Source organism: Mirounga leonina, unplaced genomic scaffold, assembly GCF_011800145.1.
Source record: "Mirounga leonina isolate KUSES-001 unplaced genomic scaffold, KU_Mleo_1.0 Mir_153, whole genome shotgun sequence".
NCBI lineage: Eukaryota > Metazoa > Chordata > Mammalia > Carnivora > Phocidae > Mirounga > Mirounga leonina.
This window is the reverse complement of record NW_023270387.1, coordinates 14,471,595-14,495,839: the sequence shown is the minus strand read 5'-3', so window position 1 is coordinate 14,495,839 and position 24,245 is coordinate 14,471,595. Positions and strand designations below refer to the sequence as shown.

At 45.2% G+C, this 24,245-nt stretch overlaps 1 protein-coding gene across 3 annotated transcripts in view; it reads right to left on the bottom strand.

Moving 5' to 3' along the window:
- Positions 1–637: 637 nt before the first annotated feature.
- Positions 638–24,245, bottom strand: part of KMT2A (lysine methyltransferase 2A) — a 76,083-nt gene continuing 52,475 nt past the window's right edge. For all 3 annotated transcript variants that reach the window (XM_035009036.1, XM_035009037.1, XM_035009038.1), the window contains 16 exons: positions 24,007–24,144; positions 22,839–22,997; positions 22,467–22,584; positions 22,266–22,344; positions 21,052–21,212; positions 20,672–20,854; positions 16,237–20,455; positions 15,016–15,090; positions 14,117–14,175; positions 12,884–13,054; positions 10,977–11,051; positions 7,491–7,665; positions 7,217–7,324; positions 6,700–6,783; positions 6,166–6,295; positions 638–5,646 (listed from right to left, as the gene is read on the bottom strand). In XM_035009036.1, coding sequence (XP_034864927.1) covers positions 5,371–5,646; positions 6,166–6,295; positions 6,700–6,783; positions 7,217–7,324; positions 7,491–7,665; positions 10,977–11,051; positions 12,884–13,054; positions 14,117–14,175; positions 15,016–15,090; positions 16,237–20,455; positions 20,672–20,854; positions 21,052–21,212; positions 22,266–22,344; positions 22,467–22,584; positions 22,839–22,997; positions 24,007–24,144 — 6,210 coding nt within the window. In that variant the 3' untranslated portion in view covers positions 638–5,370. The remainder of the gene's footprint in view (positions 5,647–6,165; positions 6,296–6,699; positions 6,784–7,216; positions 7,325–7,490; positions 7,666–10,976; positions 11,052–12,883; positions 13,055–14,116; positions 14,176–15,015; positions 15,091–16,236; positions 20,456–20,671; positions 20,855–21,051; positions 21,213–22,265; positions 22,345–22,466; positions 22,585–22,838; positions 22,998–24,006; positions 24,145–24,245) is intronic.

The window sequence follows — 24,245 nt, the reverse complement described above, 5'->3', positions numbered from 1 at the left end:
GCAGGGGGAGCAGCAGAGGGAGAGGGAGAAGCAGGCTCCCCACCGAGCAAGGAGCCCGATGCGGAACTCGATTCCAGGACCCTGGGATCATGACCTGAGCCGAAGGCAGATGCTTAACGACTGAGCCACCCAGGCGTCCCTACAATAGTTCTCAACTGCCTTTCCACCCCCACCCATCTTAGGGGGAAGAGAGTAAATGAATCCAATTTCTGCCTTAGGGTGGAGTGAAGCAAAGAAGAGTGCTGTTCAGGTTCTCCCCGAAATGCTTTCATTTTAATATATTCCTAGACTGGGAGGAAATCGGCCGAAGGCCTCTTGATCGCCCACGGATAATAAAAGGGGGGCCATGTGGGAGGTAAAGCTCTTTGTCTTCCTGACCCCTTCCTCATATCCGGGATTAATTAGGTCCTGAACACAAACCACTGATGAGCATGGGAGGAAGACACAGTTCGGAGAGTCAGTGTGGACTGGGGCCCGGAGGGAGGCGAAGCGGAGTGATTTAATGATTCCACCTTCAAAGAGAGGGCCGTGGCTGGTACTCTGCAATCTGGCCACCAGCCACTCGCTGCTGCTCCCCCCAACGCCCGCCGGCTCTTTTCTCCCCCCCCACCCAAAGCCAAAAGAAAGTTTGATCGTGTGCAGCAATAAACTTGACATGTTTATTAATTAAACTATCACTTAAATAAAAAAAAGTGCATAGAAAATAAACATGTTTAAAAACTCCTTTTTTTTTACAACTATGTACACTTTTTACTTTTACATTCAGTCTTTCGTAGAGAGCTTTCAGCATTATTATTTTTTGAACTATTAAAGTATTTTCCTTCGTCCCTGTCACAGGGAGTTAACACTGATGGACTTTAGACACATTTTTTCCTTTTTTTTTTTTTTTCTCTTTTTCTCTAACCAGAAGCTTGGAAGAACACAAGGAAAAAAACCAAAAGATCTGTTATACATGATAAAGTTGTCAAGAAATGTCTTATTTCTAGAAAAGAAGCTTGTCATCTGTTGAGCTTTTGAAACAATTATTCAACTACCTGTATTTACTAAAGAGACTGTTAAAAGTTCAATAAAAGAAACACCACAAGTCTATTTTCTTGGTTGAAAGACAGAACTAGAGTACCTCGGAACAAGATACCAGGAAAGCACAGAACACAATTTTCCCCTAAATGCAGGTGGTAACCCCAACATTCATAACCGAAAATAGAGAAACAAGGAGTACAGGTACTGACTGGCAACATTCATGGGCAGAAAAAATCTGGGTGACACCATTTCTGCGTTCCTCTCTGACCCTGGGAACGGACCGCGTCACCGTCCCTTTGTGGTTTGGGTCCCCCCCCAACTTCAGAGGATCCGAGGAGCGCCAGACTGACGTTTTCCTGCCACTACTAGCAACTGTAACACAATCCTTATCTATAGTGTTAAGAGAATTAAAAGCCATGGACTGAACTAGGCTTTGTTACATGGTGCATTACTATATTAGTTCCTATATATATCATATTTATATTTATTTGAAAACCAAAACAAAAAAGTTGCAAGTTTTCAGAGTGTGAGACTTGACTGGTATTCATGATTCGGCACAAAACCATCTGCTCAATAACCTTGTATTGCTTTAAAATGAAGGAAATGAAACATAAAATTACACCCAGCCCTTTGCAATGACCCGCTTTTCCTTTAAAAAGAAAGAAAACAAAACAAAACAAAACAAAACAAAAAAACCAAAAACCCAAACCCAAACTTGATTTCTAGTTAAAAAAATCCCAAATCAAACTTAAAAGTTAACATGTGATAAGGTTTTGACCTTTAGTATTTTCAGATATTTGATTGAACGTCAGTCCTTTAGAAAGATACATTCATTAAAAGATTTTTTTTTTGTTTTTTGTTTTCCTTAATGTTGTTGTATATTTTCAATCACGGGAGCTGCATGGTGCTCACTGCATTGACCGGGGGGTGCTGACAGAGGCAAGCGGGGTGGCGGACTGTATCCCGGCAAAGGAGTCTGGTTGAAAACTTCTATGGATTATAGCTGCCAGGGCTTCCCCCTTAATTCTGGTGATTGGTCTAAAAACCGGAGGGGCTATGCTGGAGGTGGTGGACGGTGACAGAGGGAGCCAAGGGACCAAGTTCCGGCCGTAGGGTCAGCGCCATGCAGCATTCTGGCTACACAGACATCACCGGCCACCAGGAAATGCGGCCACAACAGATTCTAGCAGCAAAGCTCTCCGGGAGCTGGCTCGCTCCCGGAAAACTGACCAGGCTTGCAGCTGGGACTCCTTAGGGATTCGGGGTGCCCCTTGGGGGATTCCTGGGAATGACCCACCACAGTTCCTCGGTCTGCACTTTTGTGCGGAGATTCCCTTGGTCACTTTCAAAACAAACTCAGGTGTTTTGGAGACGGATATGCCGGTTTGTTTTGTTTGTTTGTTTTTTGCCTTTTTTCCCTCTTGTAGGGAAACCTTAGCTTATTCCCCAAGTTGCTGGCAGGTATGCTGAATTTTGGCAATGGACTCAAGGCTGAGCTAGAAGAGGAATTACTCATTTCTATGGTTGACAGTTGGGGAGTGAAAAGGCAAGGCAAACCATCTGCAGCTGGCAAGAGAAGGAGAGAAGTGGGTCCCTCCCCTGGCCTCAGGGTTCGGGATTGGTAGAAAGAGAATGAGGAGGGGGCTCACAGTACAGCATGGCCTAGCAGGGCATTAACTAGGTCTATTGAGCTGAGTTTCCCCCACCCCCTGACTGGCCTTTGGGTCTTTCTCAAGGTGAATTTGTGACCCATCAGTGCATTAATCATTTCAGTAACAAATGCAGCTTAAGGTTTTTTTTCTTAAAAAAAAAAAAAAAAAAAAGGAATAAAAGGATTTACAAAAAAACCTCACACAGTGCAATAATCAAGGAAACCAGACACTAGTGGAACCCCTAGGGCCACTGTATCTTGTTCACGGGCAAAGGAGGAAGGGAGGCGAGGTCTGGGTAGAGTGTTTTTCCCCAGTCCCCTGCTGGCACTTCTCCATGATGACAAGGAAGTCTCTGCCATCCTGGCCACAGTGCTGGGCTCCCTGCATGACAGCAAAAACAGTGACAATGTTCCAGCAAAGCCACCAGACACAGTTCTTAAGGTCACGGAAGAATAGGAAGCCCAGGGTGGAAGGCACAGCAGAGCCATGAGTCCTGGGGCAGAGAGCGCAGGGCTGAGTCGTATTGCTTTGCTAGACTTCCAGAGGAATGGGCTTCTTGTGGGAGAAAAGGGCGCCCTGCCCTCTACTGGACTGCACTGCTCTGAAACCCAGTGGCCGACAGAGGCAGAGAAGAATCTGCGTTATCGTGAGTGGTCAGACTGTGCTTCAGTTTCAACGGGCTGCCCCACAAGAGGGCACGGGGGGGATCCATGGGTTCTTTGCAGGTATAAGGACTTGGTGGGCAGAGGGGAAGGGGACGAGGTGACCGATGAGGCAGATGGTGAGGAAAATGTCAGGCTGCCATTCAACTTGGTTGCTATCTCGGAAGTAGGGCAAGAGGAGGGAAATGGAGATTCCAGCTCTCGCCACTCCGAGCTAGTCCAGAAGGGAGAGAGAGTGTGGGGAAGGAGAGGGGACACTGCTGTGTCAGGATACTACCACTGCCTTTTGAGGAGCTTCGACACGGGAAGGAGGGGAGTGGCCCAATGGAGTAGGGTGACCTTCCTTGTCCATTTATTGTCAAAGAGCAAACCCAGGACACGTTTATGTCAACAGGGCACAAACAAGCTACACATTAAACAACAAAAGTACACCTTCCAGGGGGAAGTTGGGCAGGAAAAACCAGACTTTGTGTGTACAGCTGAATATTTTTCTCTAACTTCATCCTATGAAAATAAAAAATTATTAAAAACCGATCTTCTTTTAAATTAGGATAATACCGCGGTTTAAAAAATAGCCTTGTCATAAGTGCTTCTCCCTATGAAGTGCTTCTCATAGAAAAATATACAAAATATATTTACATTTATAAAACCTTAAATAGTAAACTGTAAACAGAACAGAGTAAAATCCAATGACTTAATTTAACAGGTTCAGGACACCGTCTTGGGGAAAGGAGGAGAAGGAACATTTGATGCTGTTTTGACCACGTCCTAAGGAGTAATCAGGGCAGTAGTGTCATTTAATTTACTTAGCCTGTGGATTTTGCGCAGGTGGCAGAGGTCCCTCGATACAAGGTGGTCTAGTCCCCAAGTTTTGGGCCTTGAAATCTGATTAGTGTTCTGCCTTCAACTGGACACCGACCATTTAAAAATGAAGTCTTCCTATGTCTTAACAAGGGGAAAATAAAGTTACCATGTCCTAGGAATGGGGCCCAGGGGTCATCCTGGTTGTGATACTCTGGTTGTTGCATGATTCAGATCCTATTTAAATAATCGTTTTCCTCTTCTAAAAAATCATGCTACATATATTTCTTTAAAACTCTCCGTGGAGCTTTACGAAAACTCCAAATTCCGTCTGGTTATGACCAATGGCTCCTGTCCACTTCCCCACTGGGCGTGCTTCCAGGCTCAGGGGTTGTGTTGTAGGCGTACACGATGCCTGGCAGGGAGTGTCCTTGAGCAGGGAGTCACTCCCCTCTACCACCCAGAAGAACAGGAAAGCAGTGGGATGAAACAGGGGGGAACGAAGAAGGTGGAGGGAGGCGGAGGAAGAATGAGAGGGACACTGCTCCTATTGTCGAGAAAGGAAATCGGCTGAGATAAGGCTCCTGGGGGTAACACTCCCACTTAAAGCCCACAGGCTCCACGTTTGGTGATTCATTGGCACAACCCCAAGACAGTCTTTTGACACCAAAGGTGCTAAGAATCCTGTCTCCCAACCAGAAGTGAACTCTCAAGTGGGAGGATAGTAGGGAAAACCACCAGACCTTCTCTGTTTGGTCAACAGACGGCTACAGGCTGGGCCCGGCTGGCAAACTATCAGGTATCCAACCAACTCTCTCTATCGGGGCCCCCGGCTGACCCCTCCCTTGGAGTGCTTGGGAAAGGGCCAAGGCGAGGATGGCAACTTCTCTCCGAGGAGACACTCAGGCCCCATCTCCCAACATAACGAACCCTCCACAGGCTCCTTCCAGGCAAGTCTGCCAGCGACCCCATTTCCCACTCTTTCACGGCGTACAATCAGAGGGGCCCCAGTAGAAAGCCGGCCGCGGATCTTTTCTTCGAGACCTCATCTCTCTCTCCAGGACTAGGATCACATGTCTAATGTGAATATAGGATGTAAGGGAGCCCAGCCATCACGGAGGCCCCTCAACTGTGCCCACTCAATCCTGGAACTCCTAGCTGCTGGCAAAGGCCTTCAGCATTGCTCTGGATGGGCCTGGGTCCTAGGACTCCGACACTGGGGGCGAGGAGCAGCTCTAGTTTAGGAACTTCCGGCATTTCTTGGCACCACAGTTGCAGGGTAGCTTGTTGCTGGCATCCTCGATGGGGAACTTATAGTCGTAGGTGAGCTCCTCCCCACGGTAGATCTTGCGCATAGCAAAGATGACGATGTGCTTCTGCCCGTCGATATTGATGACCCGAGAGTAGCAGTTAGGCTCACACGAGTGATTGATGAAGCGTGCAGCGTTTCCGTGCATGGTGGCATCCACCACCTCCGAGTCATCGATTCGGAACATGTAGCAACCGATGCCCTACACGTGAAGGAGAGAGGGAGACCTTGTCACTTAGCCCAGCTCAGGCTGGAGAACATTTCCCAGCCCTTTTCTGATGTGGCCTACAACCGCTGACGAAAAAAGTTTCTTCTAGTAAAATGTCCAGATTTCTCCCATCTTTCAAGATGCTTCCATAGCAAATTCCTACATTATAGCTACTAGACTAGACGTTTCTTAATGTCTCCACGGGAAAGAGAAACCTAAGACATCGTGTCATTAGGTGCTTTTGATCCTGGGATCCACTCAGACAAACCTTTCAAAGAGTATCCTTGTACACTAATCCTTAGGGTGGATTCTGAGCTTCTCCTGGGCCCACCACAAATTTTAAAGATGTCAAAATATCAAAATAAAAAAAAAAAAAAAGGAAAAGGGAAAAAAAAAGTATGTTTGAATTAATAAAATATACTATTTCTTTTGGGATGTAAGGATCATATTTTTAGCTGATGGCTCCTTTCTCAAACAACACAAGAACTGGGACAGTGAAAGCGAGAGACTCACCTTGCTGTCATAATACTTCTCTCGCTTGTCAGTCTGGATGGAGCGGATGACATTGCCAGCATACTCAATCACCATCTCACCTGCGTCAATGTTTCTCTTACAAAAAAGACCCCGGCCGTGGATGGGAGACCTAGGACATAAAGATGGAAAAGAGATCGGCCACCAATTTCGCCAATCAGGTTAACTGTGTGAATACATGAATAAATGAATAAAACCTGCTCTGTCAGTTCCCCAAGAAGGACAGACCCTTGGAAAGAAAAAAAAGAATCTGGACCCACTTGATTTGAGTATATTACTTATTCTAACAAATGGCCAAGAATGAAAGATTTCTCCATTCGGGAGCCCACCAGAGTAGCAATATTTTAATGGTTACTATGTTAAATTCCTTGTTCAACGCAAGGAGGGGCAGGTTCCGTTAATAGCAGCTAGAAAAACCTCACTTACTGAATGAGGGAGGTCACTCCAGCATTTGGTCTGCTTTAATTTTGGAAAACGATTAGTTCTCTGTAATTCTCTCTGCAATGTTAGCCGTACCTGTAGACACCAACTGCCTCCTTAGAAGTCTTTTTTAAGTGCCGGAAACGCATGGGCATTGGCAGATCCATACTAGTTGCCCTCCTACAGAGATAAGGCACATTATTAATGAATTCTCTCCAGGAAGTCATCAGTTTTGAGTCTTGGATTGAAGGTTTCTAGAGAATATGACCACATTATTCCCTTTGTTCAATGCCAAGCATGATAACCAGTGTCTTGTAAAATGAGGCCTATAATATACCCAGTCCTTTCTGACCATGGTAACTGTGGTGGTAGTGGTATGTCCAAAGCGGACAGAGTTCACTTTGGTTAAAGAAAATAAAATATACACCTTACAGTTACCTGAATTTCTCCTCTCCTCTGCCCAACAGCTAGGGCTACTTTAATACAGACTACAGTTCAGTCTTAAATGTGATCCGGGCAATTCTGATCCAAGCAAAACCACACAGTGCCCTGAACAGCCAGAGTAGAGGGAAGCAAAGAGTGCTCCTGAAGACCCCCTCCACTCCAGACTTACCGAGCTGACTTCAGCTGTACCTCCTCCTCTTCCTCATCATTGGGGTTGTACTCAGGAGGCTGCCGGTGTTTGGAAGCCAGGAAGTTAAACATGTCAAATGCTGACTTCCTGGAGCCAAAAGATTAAAACACGCTTTAACAGAAATGCTTTGAACAGAAGCAGTGAAGGACAGCTTTGACACTGGAAATCTCAAAGGTGATGTGGGGAAAACGATTGTATCATCAGATAATAAAATTGGGACCCAAAGCTGCTTAGGAAAGAGAACGGAACTTGCCTCAGGTGAACTTCAGCCCTGGCTGAGCCATGAGGGTTCAGGGGGGGTTCGTTGGCTTCCTCTGGTTTGTGGAAACGGAATTTGTAATTCCTACAGTGCTTGGCACCAGAGAGCTGCTCAATCAGGAACACGACTGCATCGTGAAGAATCCCCAGCATCCTCAAACCGTTAACACCTGTGGACAGAAGGCACCAGGGAAGCGAGGGTGCGGCCAACAGGAAAGTGCCTGGTACTAAAGAAAGGCCTGAGCGAGAGAACTCTGCCAGAGGCTGCTCACGATGAACGACATTGAACACTAGCCAAGAATTAGCATTAGCGAACCATTAAGATGACAGAGATGCAGGTCTATCAATACAGAAAATGTTCATGGTAGATTGAAAAAAAAAGACAAAACACGTCACCAAACTATTTTCTATGTTCTGTATGTACACAGATAGGCTATATGTATTATTTCATTTCATGGTCACAATGCCCACATGAGGCAGGAATTACCAGCTTCATTTTCAGGTCAGTCAACCTAGGCTCAGAGAATTTGAATACCACACCCAAGGTCACACAACTGGTGTGACAAGATTTGAAGCTTGGGCTATGGAGCTCCAACCATGACCGCGTTTTCGTTTATAGGTTAATGGGGTATCTGGGCTCTGTAACTTCATACTCACATGGGTACCTCACTAAAATTTAAAAGAATGATTAGTAATAACCCCCTAACACAGAACTCTCTTTTGTATTGTTATACTGAATGTCTGGAATAATACACTCGATAGATGCTTTGTTTTACTCAGTCTCATGCCATTAATGAGCATTTCTGATTTCTTTTTATTTTATAAAAATAAATGTATGTAAGTTGCTGGCATAGATGGGGAAAGGCTCTCTGAAATAACTGGTTTCTTTCACTAAAGGGATGGGATGGGGCATCCCAACAACTGCCACCCCGCTTTGACACGAGAAATAGCAATGTTTGGGGCGCCTGGCTGGTTCAGTCGGTACAGCATGTGATTCTTTTTTAATTTTCTTCATCTTTTTTTTAAAGATTTAATTTATTTATTTGAGAGAGCACATGAGCAAGGGGGAAAGGGAAGAGGCTGAGGGAGAGGCAGGCTCCCCACTGAGCAGGGAGCCTGATGCGGGGCTCGATCCCAGGACCCTGAGATCATGATCTGAGCCGAAAGCAGACGCTTCACCGACTGAGCCACCCAGGCACCCCTGTCAGGTTCATTTTTTTAAAAAATTTTTATTTGAGTATAGGTGACACAGTAAGTTCATTATTTAATTAATCCTCACCACAAATTTTTGAGGTCACAGTTACATTCCTTTTTAGATAAGGAGACTGAGACTCAGAGAAGTCATTTAGCTTGCACTCAATGTAATATTGATCGCAAAGGGGCAGAAATGTAGTTTGTACTGTTTTTTTCTGCCTCCAGAGCTCATGGTTTCTTACCACCATTCCATGTGGCAGTAAAGGACATGGATAAATCAAAGGAATTTCTGTCCTGTTGGCAAAAACAAGGGGGGGTGGCGGCTACTCAGTGTGAGGCCGAGAACACATAGTTTAGGACACTGGCTTACCCCAGGGGCAGGATTTTACACATATTATCAAATAATCAGTTCAAAGTGACTACTGGCAGAGGCCATGTACAACTATCCTTTCTTGGGGTGCCTGAATGACTCTTGATGTCGGCTCAGGTCATGATCTCAGGGTCTTGGTATCGAGCCCCACATCCGGCTCCATTCTCAGCGTGAAGTCCTCTTGGGATTCTCTCTCCCTCTCCCTCTTCCCCTCCCTTCTCTCGTGTGCTCTCTCTCTCTGTCACATTAATAAATAAAATATTTTTTAAAAAACAGGGACGCCTGGGTGGCTCAGTCCGTTAAGCATCTGCCTTTGGCTCAGGTCATGATCCCAGGGACCCAGGATTGAGCCCCGCGTCAGGCTCTCTGCTCAGTGGGGAGTCTGCTTCTCCCCCTGCTTGAACTCTTTCTCTCTGTCAAATAAATAAATACAATCTTAAAAAACAAAAAACCAAAAACTAAATTATACTTTCTTGCCTCCTAAATATTTCCTTCACCAATCTAAAAAAAAAAAAAAAAAGATACTATCCAAAGTTAAAAGGCAGCCCACAGAATGGGGAAAAACATTTGCAAATCATCTCTGATTAATATCCAGAATATATAGAGAGAACACCTAAAACTCAACCATAACAACAACAAAGCCTGATTAAGAAACAAGCAAAGGCCTTGAATAGACATTTTTCCAAAAACGATCTACGAATGACCAGTGAGCACATGCAAAGATGCTCAATGTCATGAATCATTAGGGAAATGTAAATTGAAACTATAATGAGATACCGTCTCATACCCATTTGGAGGGCTTCTATCAAAAAAGCAGGGGATGTGGAGACATTGGAACCCTTGGGCACTGCTAGTGGGGATGTAAAATGGTACAGCCACTGTGGAAACAGTACAGCAATTCCTCAAAAAATTAAAGATGGAATTACTATTTAAAAAAAAAAAGGAATTATTGCATGATTGAGCAATTCCACTTCTGGGTATCTGCCCCCCAGAAATGGAAAGTAGGGTCTTGAAGAGATATCTGTACACTCACATTCACACAGGAGAATTATTCACAATAGCTAAAATGTGGAAGCAACCCAAGTACCCACTGATGGATCGATCAATAAGCAAACTGTGGCATATAAAAACAATGGGATATTATTCAGCCTTAAAAAGGAAGGAAACTTTGCAATATGCTACAACATGGATGAACCTCGAAGACATTATGCTAAGTGAGATGAGCCAGTCCCACTTACATAATTCCACTTACATGAGGTACTGAAAGTAATCAAAATCGTAAAGACAGAAAGAATAACGGTGGTTGCCAGGGTCTGGAGAGAATGGGGAATTTCAGTTTTACAAGAGAAAAAATGAGTTATGGGATGGATGGATGGTTGCTCAGCAATGTGAATGCATTTAACACCCCTGAACTGTACACTTAAAAATGGTTAGGATGGTAAATTTTATGTTATATATACATTTTACCTCAATAAAGAAATTCATCTGCTTAGAAAAAAAAGAATAAAGTCCCAATGCAATATTACAGCAGATAGGAAGCCTGAAAGCATTATGCTAAAGAATCCAGTCGCAAAAGGCCATACATCGTAGGATTCCATATAAATCCCTAGAGATAGAAAGTTGTTTAATGGTGGCCAGGCACTGGGGCTGAGGAATGACTGCTAATGAGTATGGGGTTTCTTGGAGCGATGATGAAAATGTTCTGGAATTATCAATAGTGATGGCTGCACACCTCTGTCAGTAGACTAAAAACCACTGAACTATATGTTTCAAATGGGTTAACTGTATAAGAATTATATCTCAATGAAGTTGTGAAAAATTATTTTAAAAAAGGTTGATGCTTTTGTAGAATCAACTCTATAGCTTTAGACCAGAATACTCTGAGACAGGAGTAAAATCACCCCTTGTGGTCATTACCTGCAAACGAGAGCTGCTTTAGGCGGGCATTTGACCGAGCTTCCTGGACTTTATCTGTCAGTGACTTCCAGGCATCTGTGAGGAAATAAAATATTCCATCAATTATCTCTAACACCAGTGGCAAGCAAAAGCATTGAGCTTAGAATCCTTACAGGGTGAAAACACCCTGCTAAAATGGCTTTTTGTTGTTTTCTTAGTTTCGATGAGTTCCGTGCATAAGAAAGCGGCCGAGAAGGTGCATTATCCAACAGTTAGACAGGAGGCTCACGCCTTCTGAAAATGACCCCTGAATCCCCAAAGCATTCACATCCTTTGATGGTAGTCTGGGTCCCAAACCTGAATGCTGGATATCACTTCTATTCCCTATGCTTCTAAACAAAACAATACTAGCGTTAACGATTTAACCCAGACTACAGGGAGACCTTAAACCTCTGTTCTGTAAAACTAAGGGGGTGTGACTAGAAAACCTCTACAATCCCTTCCAGCTCCAACTTAAGATTCTAGGATCTCCTACTGTCTGTTGGGCTCATTACCACCGCTTCACACTCAGTGTGTTGTACGGGGCACTCATACACTCAACGTAGTCTTTCTGTTCTCCTTATGTATCTTTTTTTTTTTACGTATCTTTTTTTTTTAGTGATCCAGGCCTGAATCTTCAGAGTCACAATGGACTCCTCTCTCTACTCTCCATATTCAAGCAGTCCTGAAGAGTGTCTGTTCTTTCCTGCTGGGAACGGGCTTTATTACCTGACATCTCTGCTGTAGCGATGGCCTCATTAGTGAACTCTTGCCACCTCATGTCTCCAATTTAGTCCACCTTAAAGGGAGCTACCCCGTTAAGCTTCTTGAAATTCTGCTTTTATTCCATGTCCCCAGATTTTCAAAGGCCTCATGGTTTGGCACTGAAGGCCCTTCCAAAACCAGTGCCCAAACCACCTTCGCAGTTTTCTCTCTCACTAGTACCTGACTGGGATTTCAACATCCTCTCCCACCTGAGGGCACTCTAAACCCACCACGTGCAATCCTAACTTTGCTGATGTCCCTTTTTAGAAAGCCTTTCTCATTCCTCTTTTCCTAACCCAAATTCTATCATCTCCTTTAACGGACTCTTCTATTCTACCATTCTTCCTGGGTTCGACAACCCTAACTCAGTCCCAGGGATCTTTCCTTCAAATTCCTTTATTACTCACTGCCTAGATAACATTTCACTAGTCCTTCAGTAGCTAATGAACACCTATATGCTTGGGATACAAAGAGGAGTGAGAAAATAAAATGCCAGCCTTTCCACGAAGTTCCCTGTTGAGTAAGACGTAAAAAAGTAAACAGACTTTATAAAAACAAAATTTAAGCTATAAGAAAAGCATTTAAGATTCTAAAAGGAGCAGAAAGGAGGGAATGGGAGTGCTTATCTGCCTCAGAAGGTCAGGGAAGACTTTCCAGGCTGAACCCTGAAGGACAAGGTAGAGTTCACCAGATAAGCCAGGGTAAAAGAACATTCTGGGCAGAGGGAAGAATTGGGTGAAGGCACAGGGGTGAGAGAGAATGGCATCTGAGGTACACAAAGAAGTGGTAGAAAACACGACCGGAGAGAGAAGACGTCTCACGTGCTCTGCTACGTTATGGACTATTACTCCAATAACACCAACTTCTTAAGGACGAGTTAGACGGATAATGGTGTCAAGCATCTTCCGTAGCACCAAGCACACGAACTGCCCACATCAACAGTACTAACACAAGCCAGTGTGGAGCTGGCTGAGACAGAGCTTGCACTGGTGAGCCAACCACATTTTTTTTTTTTTTTTAAGTAATCTCTACACTGAACGTGGGGCTTGAGCTCATGACCCTGAGACCCAGAGTCAGAAGCACTACCGACCGAGCCAGCTGGGCGCCTCATTTAATCCACTCACCTTCAATACTTTCTGCACAGATCTGGAAGCCATCATCACTTGAAATTTCAAAAACAAGTCCTTTCTTGGGCTTTTTCTCAGCAATGCTTTCTTTCCTCTTCTGTTCTTGCTGGAGCCAAAGCATCAGTGGAGAGCTGAAATTACTTTCTTCTTCTTCCACTGTTTTAGGTTCTACGAGGGAGAAAATAGATAGGGGCCAAACTGAGCACTGATACATTATCTTCAAGCCTACCAACATTCCACAGTTGGTAGGATTACTCCCATTTACAGATAACAAAACCAAGACTCAAAGATGTGGAGCAACTTGCCCTGGGTCATAGCTGGAAAGTGACTAAAACTAGGTTTGTTTGTTTTGTTTTACCTGAAGTCATGCTGTCTCTGTGGTAGTTTCTGGTATGAGAATTTGACAGTTTTTCAATAAGCAATTGCCCTCAATAAGGTCAAAGCTAAAAAATAATAATGATTAATATGAATGAAGCACTATACACGAGGCACTCTTCTAGGAACTTCCTGTAGATTAATTCAGATAAACCTCACAATGACCCAGGGAGGTGTTATTATTATGTACACTTCAAAGGCGAGAAACCTGAGACAGAGAGATGGTAAGTAACTAGCCCAAGTTCACATAATTAGTGAGTGGTAAGCTGAGATTTCAACCCATTTGGCTCCAGAGTCTGCCACCACCTTGCTCTGCGTTCTGACAGAAAGAGGTGCCTCTGTCCTCTTGAGGAATGAGCCACCAACAGAATGTGATCACAGCCCAAATGTTATGCCTGAGCATTTTCTCTATCTTCCTCTCTTCTGGGAAGTTCCTTCGATGGAAATGGGCAAACCTTATATCCAGATCTCTCTAATCTTGAAGTGGCCAGTTCTTAATGATCAAATTCAGTAGTACAGATGGAAAGTGCTATGGAGATACATCTGCGACTGTGACCAGATACATGGTTTTCTTCAGCGACAACTAAGGGATGGGGTCAGGTAACCACTAGTTATGAAGACCACACTGTTGTTAAAGCAAGTAGAGCAGAACAATGGACAGATGTCCCAGACTCTATAGTGGAAGGGCACCGGACCAGGGAATAGATGCCCTGGTTAGTCTACACCTTTGGCCAATCACTTAAATTCTTCGGAGCTTAAACTTTTTAATTTAGAAAATTTGTAGATAATGCAGGCAATTTTTATAGTACTTTTGACTTCGAAGTTCTAATTCTAACCTGTTACCCACCCACATACCTGTACTTTCTTGCTCATTTGCTGGATTTTGTGTTGCCTGAATCTCAGGAAGAACTTGCCTAAATGAGAAGAAAACCCAGTGTGAGATGTAACAGCAGCTACTCTTCAAAGATAAACACTGTCCACGCCGGCCATACCACTGTATCGATTACATAAAACTACTAGAAATGGACCACAGGATGTCTTGTATATAACCTGCTGGATAAACACCACCACACTACTGTATGGTACGTAACATAAAACTCTCTTTTATGAGATTCTTTCCTAAATATTGACATTAAGCTTGGGCTTTTGGAGTTTGCAGATTATGTCCTTGAAATTTTTCTCATACCCTTGGTATTAGAAAAAAATGAAAGGACACTTGTTAGAAGCAGTTTTGGAGTTACTTAAGTAAATTAACCGATTTAACTAAAAACAAAAGCAAGCTGCAGGAGCCAGTAAACCACAACCAATTTTCATTTTTGAAAATTAAATATATCTTGGCAACAACCCAAATGCATATCAATAAGGGGCTGTTTAAATAAGTAAAAAAAAAAAAAAATCAAGTACAGAACAGTAATGATAGCATTATTCATTTTATGTAAAAAGGGTATATATATATATTCATATACACACTGTGTGTATCTGTGTTTGTATAGAAACGTGTACATGGATGAAAACACATTATTAGTGATGGTTATTACCAGGGAACAGAGGGGAGGAGGGTAGGCAGGACGAGCACGGAACCACTTATCTATTATTTAAGTAATTATGCATTAAAAAAATTGTAAGTATGTATTACTTCCATTAAAAATAAAAAACTTCGGTACCAAGAACAGTACAAATGAGGAGGAATTATTGCTTCAATGGGGTGGACAAAACGGAGGGCTTGACCTTAGACAAACGATCTTCGTATTTACCCTGTGGGCTGCCCACACTCCTTTGACTGCTCCACGTTAGCTGTGTCCTGCTGCTCAGCCTCTGCTCCTGGAGCCCTGGAACAGAATCATTGGATCTTTTCAAGAAAAACCACCAGTACATATGTACTGCATGTGGAGGTCAGTCTAAAGAAATGACTCTGTCGGGATCTGACAAAATTTATGAGCTGGGAAAACTAATCTGTGCTTCTAACAAGTTAGCCAGTGGTTACCCTGAAGGCATTCTGACTAAGAGAAGGCACGAGGAGCCTTCTGGAACACCAGGAATGTTTTGTATCTTGATCAGAATGGTGGCTACATGGGTGCATACATATGTAAAATTTCACCTGTGCACTCAATGCACGTTACACCCCGTGCTTTCAAAAAGGACTTCATGAGGATCTACAACAGGTGGCTTTGCCCACCAGATAGGAATAATCATCATCCCTCAGCATCCTAAGACTCAGCAAAAAAATCCCCAAACAACAACAACAACAAAACCCAAAAGCAACAAACCCAAGAGCAAACAGCAGCATTGTTTTAAATCAGAGCAAAGGGGGGCCTGGGTGGCTCAGTCGGTTAAGGGTCCGACTCTTGATTTCGGCTCAGGTTATGATCAAGGGTTCTGAGATTGAGCACCGCATTGGGCTCCATTCTGGGCATGGAGCCTGCGTGGGATTCTCTCCCCCTCTGCCCGTCCCCACCCTCCATAAAAAACAACAAAAAACCCCCACAACCCCTCCTCCCAAAAAAAACCCAAAGACAGGGGCGCCTGGGTGGCTCAGTTGTTAAGCATCTGCCTTCGGTTCAGGTCATGATCCCAGGGTCCTGGGATCGAGCCCCACATCGGGCTCCCTGCTCCGCGGGAAGCCTGCTTCTCTCTCTCTCACGCTCCCTGCTTGTGTTCCCTCTCTCACTGTGTCTCTTTCTGTCAAATAAATAAATAAAATCTTAAAAAAAAAAAAAACCCAAAGACAAAGCGTAATTAGAGATGTGGTTCTATCCAAGAGACAAACTGTCCACGGATGGCACTAAATTTTGCTCTATAAATCACCACTGTAAGGGGGAAAAAAAAAAAAAAAAAGTCAAAACCCAGAACAGCCCCGAGTAATGCAACGTGGAGACAAGAGTGTCCTTCCCAGGAAAACTGCCACTTCAACAGCCTCTCACCCAGAGCAAAAACAATCCCACCTACCCAGAGTAGCTAATATTTCGATCTCTCACCCTGTGACTGAGGTCAGGGATGGCGTGCTGGCTTCTTGGTCTGGAATGTGTGCTTCAGAAGAACTGGTCCGCAAATGGGAAACTTTGTGCTTCTTGCCATTCCCTTTGTCCAAAGGCAGCTGAAACCGTTTGATTTTTGGTTTGGGTTTAGTGGGAGCCGGCAGCGCGGGGCTTGCTGAGGGCTGTCCAGAGGATGGAGAGCCCCCGGGAGAGGCCGGGCTGGCTTGCATAGCTGAGGATAAAGCCTTATTCTGCTCTAGCCCCATGCTATTAGGAGCATCTCCTGTCTGGGTGAAGTTGGATCCCTGGGTCCCTGCAGCAGAATCAAGTTCGCGCTGGGACGGGAGAATCCCAGTTTTGCTGGCAAGGAGCTGGTTCACGCGCTGAAGCTGATAGTGTTCTTCGGCGTCCCCAGAAGGAGAGGCGGCTGCGACGCCCGCAGTCTGAGCAGAGGGGAGCACGCAGATGCTAGACGCCGCTGCCCCCAGTTGTGGAAACATTCCCGCGCTGGGCGGTAGAGCCACGGGCTGGTCCTGCATCCCCAGGCTCTGCTGGCTAGCTTTGATTAAAAGGTTGCTGATTGAGCCAATATCCGGGGCACTGAGCAACCTGGGGTTGGTTAACGCAACATGTCCCGGAACGGACGTGCCACTTGCAGGGGCGGTTGTGGTCTGCATGGACACCACATTCAAGACGGAGGCACCGGACGCCAGGCCGGACCCAGGCCCCGCGGTGAGGTGGCCAGTATCCTGGCTTACGGTGGACGCGCCCGCCGCCGCGGACGCTGTGCCGCCCACACTCTGGGGTAACAGGGGTGCCTGTTCAAAATACATGATGCCAGATTTAGACCTTTTTATGATGTTGGGGACAGTTCGGTGAGATGACGTATTAAGTGACCCCAGATCTAACAGATTGGGATGGTTTGGCAGCTGGGAGGGTGTGAAGTTAATCAGGGTCATGTTAGAGACCACATCGGAAGGGGCAATGGTTGAAGGGGTGCTAGAGGGAGCGAGTTTTTTATTCTTTCGGGTCTGTAGACGAGATATGGGTCTTTTCTTGAGTGCAGAGGGTGGAGTGGCTACTGTGGTACTGAGGTCTGTCCTCTGGCTGGCTTCTGAAACCAAAAGTTGGGGATCTGGAGGAGGCTGAACCCCAATAAGTAGGCCTGAAGGAGGACTGCTGATGTTAGGTGGGAAACTACTTTGAGCAGCTGCAGGGAAGGAATGTAAGTGCTGGTGATGAGGCATGGGGAGCAATCCTTTGCTAGCAGGAGGGAACAGAGATGGAGACGTTGGCAAGCTTGGATTTAGTCCCGTGGCTAGGGTGAGACCACTTCCCATGGGCCCCAATACTGAAGTATTTGTCTCCATCACATTGGGTGTAGAACTAACAGAAGAGGTCAATTGGATTTTTTGGGTCACTCCATTTGGAAGAGTTTGGAGAACATAAAGTGGCTGCATGTTCTGGTTAACCACAATGAGTTTCTCAGTGGCTGGTTTCAGGTGGGGTGGAGTGGTCTGGACAGCTGCATTAGAAATCTGAGATGGGCCAGGACTCTCAGTAGAATTGGGCACATATTTCTGGTTCTGGATAGGAACAGTAGGGGAAACAGGTACCTGCAGGCCGGGGGTGCTACTGTTTCTAGTTAAATCCTGATTGTTGCCATGCCCTTGCTCCACCGAACCACAAGGAGGGCTGGAGATGTGGTCTGCGTCCATGTGTCCTTGAATAAAATGATCTGGAGTCATGTGGCCTTCGGGGGTGGGATCCACTCCTGGACTCAGCAGTGCCGAGTCGCCTTCAGAGGAGGCCACAGACTTCTCGGTGATGGTCACTCTCTTCTCTCCTGAGTCAGAGATTACAGCCAGTCTACTGGCATTCTGGCTAGGGACGGTGGGACTCCGCGTGGTCAGGACAGACAGGTCGGACGGTAGCTCCAGAGGCAGCTCAAACTGCTCCTCTGCCGAGATAGAGGAGGAGACGCTACTGTCCACGGGTTCCGCCGTCGGCAACTGCTGAGAAAAGACCTCGAAAAGACCCATGTCCTTTTCCCGATTACTGTCGAGACCCAAACCTTCACCCAGATTCAGGAGTTCCGACGAAGAGGACTCCGGGCTCTCGCCCAAAGCCTGCATGGAAGGAGTATTCTTCAGTACAAAGTCCATAATGTCCGAGGGCAGGATATTCCCACAGTCGTCACTGTTGTTGTTATCCGAGTCCGACTTGAGGAGCTCGGTATTGTAGGTGTCCAGGAGGTTCTTGTCCGACGGGGTGCTCGTGTGGACCCGGCGGCTGGACTCCAATGAGCTGAGCTGCGCCTCCAAGGAGTCCTGTCCCTGTGTTTTCACTCTGCTTACGGAGTGGCAGTTATCCATCTTTGGCTCGTTTTTGTGGCCAACGGAACTCTTAATGACATGTTCTTTCTCCCCGGCATCTTCGGGTCGCTCGATCTTTAAGTTCTCCGTTCCGTTTTCTTTCCCGTTTCTTTTTGGAATCTGGCTGCTCTTCCTCGTGGTGGCGGTGACGCTAGTATCGCTCTCCGTGCCATCATCGACACCATCCAGCTGTGAGATTTTGGGAAGGTCACACTGCTCCTCCTCCCGAAATAAATTATGGGATGCCAGCCGCTCGTCTCCGCCTGAGGAAATCACTGTTCTGGTGAAATTATAATAGTACAGGTCATCTTCATCGGAGGTGCTCAGGTCGTCGGCCCCATCCACCTGTCCTTCAGCTGATCTCTTGCCCCGTTTCTTGCCTGTGGAGCTGCTGTAGAATGGAATGTCTTCTTCGCCGTAGGATCTCACTCCGTAGAGCGGGGTGAGCCCGAAGAACATGTTCGAGCGCGCCCGGGCACTGCGACGGGGATATCTCCTCTTGAAAGAGCCATCCTCCTGAGGTTTGGGACCATCTGGAAGCATCAGGTTTCTGTCCTGTACCGGAAGATTCTGATAGTTGTTACTCTGAGGATCCTGGGATGAGGTATCATTGGGGCTTGGCTGGGCCACCGGACCATCTCCTGGACTTTCGGAGGCTGCAACTGGTTCTGTGGGAGGAGATGCGGACTCTATTTGCAAAGGGGAAACAGGGCTACCTTCTTTCAGGGGATTCTTGGACTGGCCCTCACTTTCCATTTTGAGGGGTGTCAGTGTTACTTTGACCGTGCGTTTCCGGGGTGTCTGTAATTCCTTGGCAGATCCTTCTACTTGCATGGATGGAGCTTTGGGGACTCCCGGAATAGAGAGGACTTTGTCTCCAATCTTATCAGAAGAAACATTATTACATGGTCGTTGCCCCATAAACTCAGGAGTCAAAACCTCGTCCACAAACTCCGGCTTTAGGTTTCCTTCCTCACCAGCTGACACCTGACCAGGTTCCAAAAAAGATTTACTGGAATGTTTTTCTTTGAAAGTTTCTTTACAAGACTTTTTCCCTTTCTGTCTCCGGTCTCTGGAACTAGATCCCACGTGTTCATTGATGATGGATGATCTGTTGCTCACCCCAGATAGCTTCAAGGTTCTGACTCCCGCGTCTTCATCGGGAGGGGGGTTTACCGATTGGTTAGAATCTGTGTGTTGGTCCCGATCATTCCTCTGCCCCCTCAGATGGAGTGGGGGGAAGGAGAGGGCCTCTTTAGAAGAAAACGGCCCTGAAGAGAGTTCAGCAAAAGTACCGATCTTGCTAGCATTTAATTCTCCAGGTGTTGTGTTATGAACCTGAGCAGCCAGTTTGGGAATGCCAGGATAAGCCATGGTATGTGCAGACCCCTCCGAACTCTTGGAACTTGGCACTTTGGTCTTTTCTCCCTTCAAAGAGGAGCCCTTGGATGCCAAGTCTGAAGCGCCGGAATGCTTCATTTCGGAAGAGGAAGACCCATCCAAGTGGCTGGTTTTAGTGCCCATAGTAACCACTGTCCTTTGCAAATTTGAAGAGGTGGAAGTGTTTTGCCCTAAATTAGTATTTGAATTCAGTGGTCCTAAGACATGATCAACTGCTTTGGCACTTGACTCAAGATCTGTGGCAGTCCCGATGGTAGAGACTGAGGAAACACTATTCCTGGAGTAAGTACCCCCAGTTCTCATTGGAGACATGATCCGGAGTTTAGACCGCTGGGGTGACAAGGAAGAAGTGCTGTGACGCCGGGAGCCAATGCTTCGGAGTCCAGAGGAGAGTAAAGGGTCACCCACCGTGACTATTTCATGAGTGGTTGGGGTAGGACTTCCTGAACAAGAGAGAAAAAGTAATAAAGTCTATTACAGAGAGAACGAATGTGTGGTGGCCATTGCTTTCAATGACTTGGCAATGGCTTATAACTGAAAACTGCAAATCAAGACTCAATGAGCAAAAGCCACTAAGATAGAGTGGCCTGAAAGAATCACAAGCTCATCTCTGAGCTGACCTTTTTGGGTCAAGTTAGTCAATGAGGTAGGTCCTTTACCTGCAGAAGGCAACGGCCGACAGCCAGGGGATCTCTGTGTTGGAGAATAACTAGGTGTGCGAATCCTAGGGACCTTTGAGATGACGTGATAAAAACAGGAGCCAGAGGTTTGCGAATGAGGTCGGTCTGGTGAGGGAGGACTTACAATTTCAGCTGTGTTTTGACTTTCTTTAGATGCAATTTCTGTGGTAGGGAAGAAAAACTCTTACTTTTAAAAAAGGTCCAATTAAAATATCAAACAAATGAACCAACACAAAGCAAGCTATTAGGTAAAGATCAAAATAGAAACAAATGAGACCTCCCAGAGAGACGACTTTCCCCACCTTCAATCACAGTACTCCCCCAATCTAATTCGAGTCCCACCTTGATTACAGACTCACCTGCAAAAGATGTGGGACTGTGAGCGATGGTCCTATTTTCATCGTGCTCGACAGTGCTGTTGATATCCGGCTCTACAACTGGAGGACGGCATTCTACGATCTTGCACGTATACACACAGCGCTTGCGAGCGTCCGTGGTGCTCCAGTAAACCCTGGAACACCTGGGGAACAGATCCACACAAATCCCCATGAGTGAGAGTACAGAAGTGGAGACGAACATTTGTCAAAGCGTCTTCTCATCCTAGCTTCCCTGCTCTCCTTGATTTACAGAATTTAGCTTGACTTCACGGATTCTTATTATAGATCCCCCTGGTTAGGGTGTTCCAGGCTTTTCGAAGTTCCTGGTTCTTCCTAGCCTCTCAGAAAATAGCATCAAATCTTTTTTTATTGTAGTGTAAGCAGGAGACAAAAATAGTAAAGTATCCTAAAATGCAGAGAAAGGAAAATACTAACATCTACTACATGAAATAGTTATTGGCCTTCAGGAAGGGACGCCTGTCCCCCGCAAGGTGTACACAGCGAGGAAAGAGCAAACCTGAAGTGTCCCCTGTGGGAGAAAAGCCCCATTAAGACAAGGGAAGTGTAACTGCTTCAGATCTGCTGGATGCTGATGGAGCCTGGCTTATACAAAGAGCTGCCAGCTAAATGCACAGACTGTTGCCAGAATTGGAATGCAGAATAAACTGGGGTACAGACGGCAAAATGGGACTCCAAAATGGGAGAGACCGAAAGGGAGTTTTAAAGTTATACTGTCAGCATGCTAGAAGTTTAAGCCATTTGCTTCACATAGGAAAGAGGATAAATGTTCACTGGACAATATGATTATTATTGTGGGGGTTTATATTTTTAGATTGAGGACAGGGGCATGAGGTGTTTGATCCACTACAATAATCTGGACTTTTGAATGCAGATAGATGGAACTCAGAGGAATCTTAAGAGACTGACCTTGCGTTTTTTTGTTTTTTTTTTTAATTTAGGTTTTATTTGGAAATGATTCTGAAAGTATGCCAATAATACTTTCCTTCTGTAACTGGATTTAGTGGACATAAAAGGATACTTCAGTCCTAATCTACAAAAAGTAGCAACAAAAGTAGTTAATTTTCGGTAGCAATTAAAAGCAGCTAACAAGTATGGCTCTCCATTCAAAGACCTGCTCATTGCTCAGGGTGCTCAGGCTGTGGGGGCTGGAGTCTTAGCTCTACAGAGCTACTTACTGATATCCAATAGGAAAAAGCTTATCTTCACAGTCGGAGAGATCATTCAGAATTCCTAAGCAGTCAATTGTCATTGAGCCTGACCAAGGAAAGAAGAACTGATTAGAGAAGGTAGGGAGAAGGCTCACTTTATACCCAAAGACCAGCAAGTCCCCCAGCGATACATTGAGCCTTCCCCCACAATAGAAGCCCATGTCATACCAATCATCATGTGGATATTTTCTGGTTCCAAGCCATTGAGAAACTTTCTTCTCAAGCTGATTCCTTCAAAGTCCACAAACACTCTTCTAAAAACTTCAAATCCATTCTCAGGAACCACCTGAAACGAAAACCCGGCTGTTAACAACAGGCTGTCCCTTTACACATTGTACGCATGATACTGACTCTCTCGGAGGTCAAGTACAGAGCGTATCTCAGAATCACCCTGCTGTTTCACAGGAGGACCGCGGTGTTTCTAAGAAGGTGATTCTAGGAACACACAGTAGGAAGGTAAAACAAAGCTTACCATCTTGCTGTTTCAGCCTATCTTCCCTGTAGTCCTATAGAATTCGGAAAAGCAACGGAAGCTCTCACCTCGCCTTTGATCAGATCCCGATGGCGTTGGCAATACACTTTCTTATCATCCAGAAAGACACAGTTCTTGGCGCGAGAACACATGAAGTGATAGTTGCTGGTGCAGGAGGTAAGGCAGCAGCCCACAGTGGCTCCTGGCTTTTGGCAGAACTCACATCTCTAACCATCCAGAGAGAACAGAGGCCTAAGTCAGACTTTCAGATGTTTTAAGCCATTTTTCTTCTCTACAGAATTACCCCATTCTGGGTTTCCTACAAGGCCTTTTTTAAATTGGTAATCAGCTGAATTACAGAGGACTGATATGAACCCTAAAGCCTCCTCTCCAGGTCCTCTCTCTCCCACTGTCCCTGGGGCCCTGTAACTATTAAACGTAAATATTACACTTTGATTTAGAACTTAAACCAAAACACAGTTTTGTTCCTAGGATGCACGATTGATTTAGAGAAGATAAAACTTCGAATACTGATACTAAAAACATCATCTTACTAGAAAGCTACCATATCCAAAAGAACTTAGTTCTAGAAAGATTATAACTGTCAGAAACACAAGGGTTCTCTAGTTACTAGACTTAACAGATTAAATTTATTGTATGATTCAAAGATTTCCTTCAACTAGCCTGTATGTCACCACTTTATTCTATCGAGGTCACAGTCTGGGCTCCTCTTTCCACAGAAGACTTTTTGTTTGTGCTCTCCCCACAAATTACATGGGCTTTTTGTTTGTTTGTTTCTCTCTCGCTCGCTTTCTTTCTGATAATCCTTCATCTTCTCCCTTCCTTTCAATATAGCTTTTAAAATTTTACTCCTCCGTGGCCTTTTCTGACTACTCTCAGCTTCTACTGATCATTTCCCACATCCCCTCTTCGTGTGTATATTTATGTGGGTTTTTCCTATGGAATCAGAGTGGTGATTCAACTGGGACCTCTGAGATCATTTTGTCTAAATCACTTAATTAATTAACACCTTTCTTGCACATTCAGATCATCTCCCAAACTAGATAATACTTTGTCCTCTATTTCCTTTGAACCATCCCCCAGGGGTCAGAGTAGCAACCTGCCTACCCATCCTGAAGGCACTGTGAAAACCTCAATGAAGTAGCATGAAGCCACAGAGAGAACATCTGGAAACTGAGGGGAAATCTTTTCCATAACATTTACACAGGGTCTTACCAGCTGCTTGCCCCTGATCACAGCCATGTGCACATTCTTTAGTGATCCATCATCGTCTTCAAACACTTCTGCTGACCACAAAGCGCAATTTACATGTGTCCACTCATTTTGGCCAATGTAAAGCAAACGGCCAGCATCCTAAGAAATCAAGAGATTTCTTTTTTCTTTAAAGAATATAATGTCAAAGAAGGTTTTCCTTGGTATTAGCTTTACCTCAGTCAAGATAACATCAATAATAA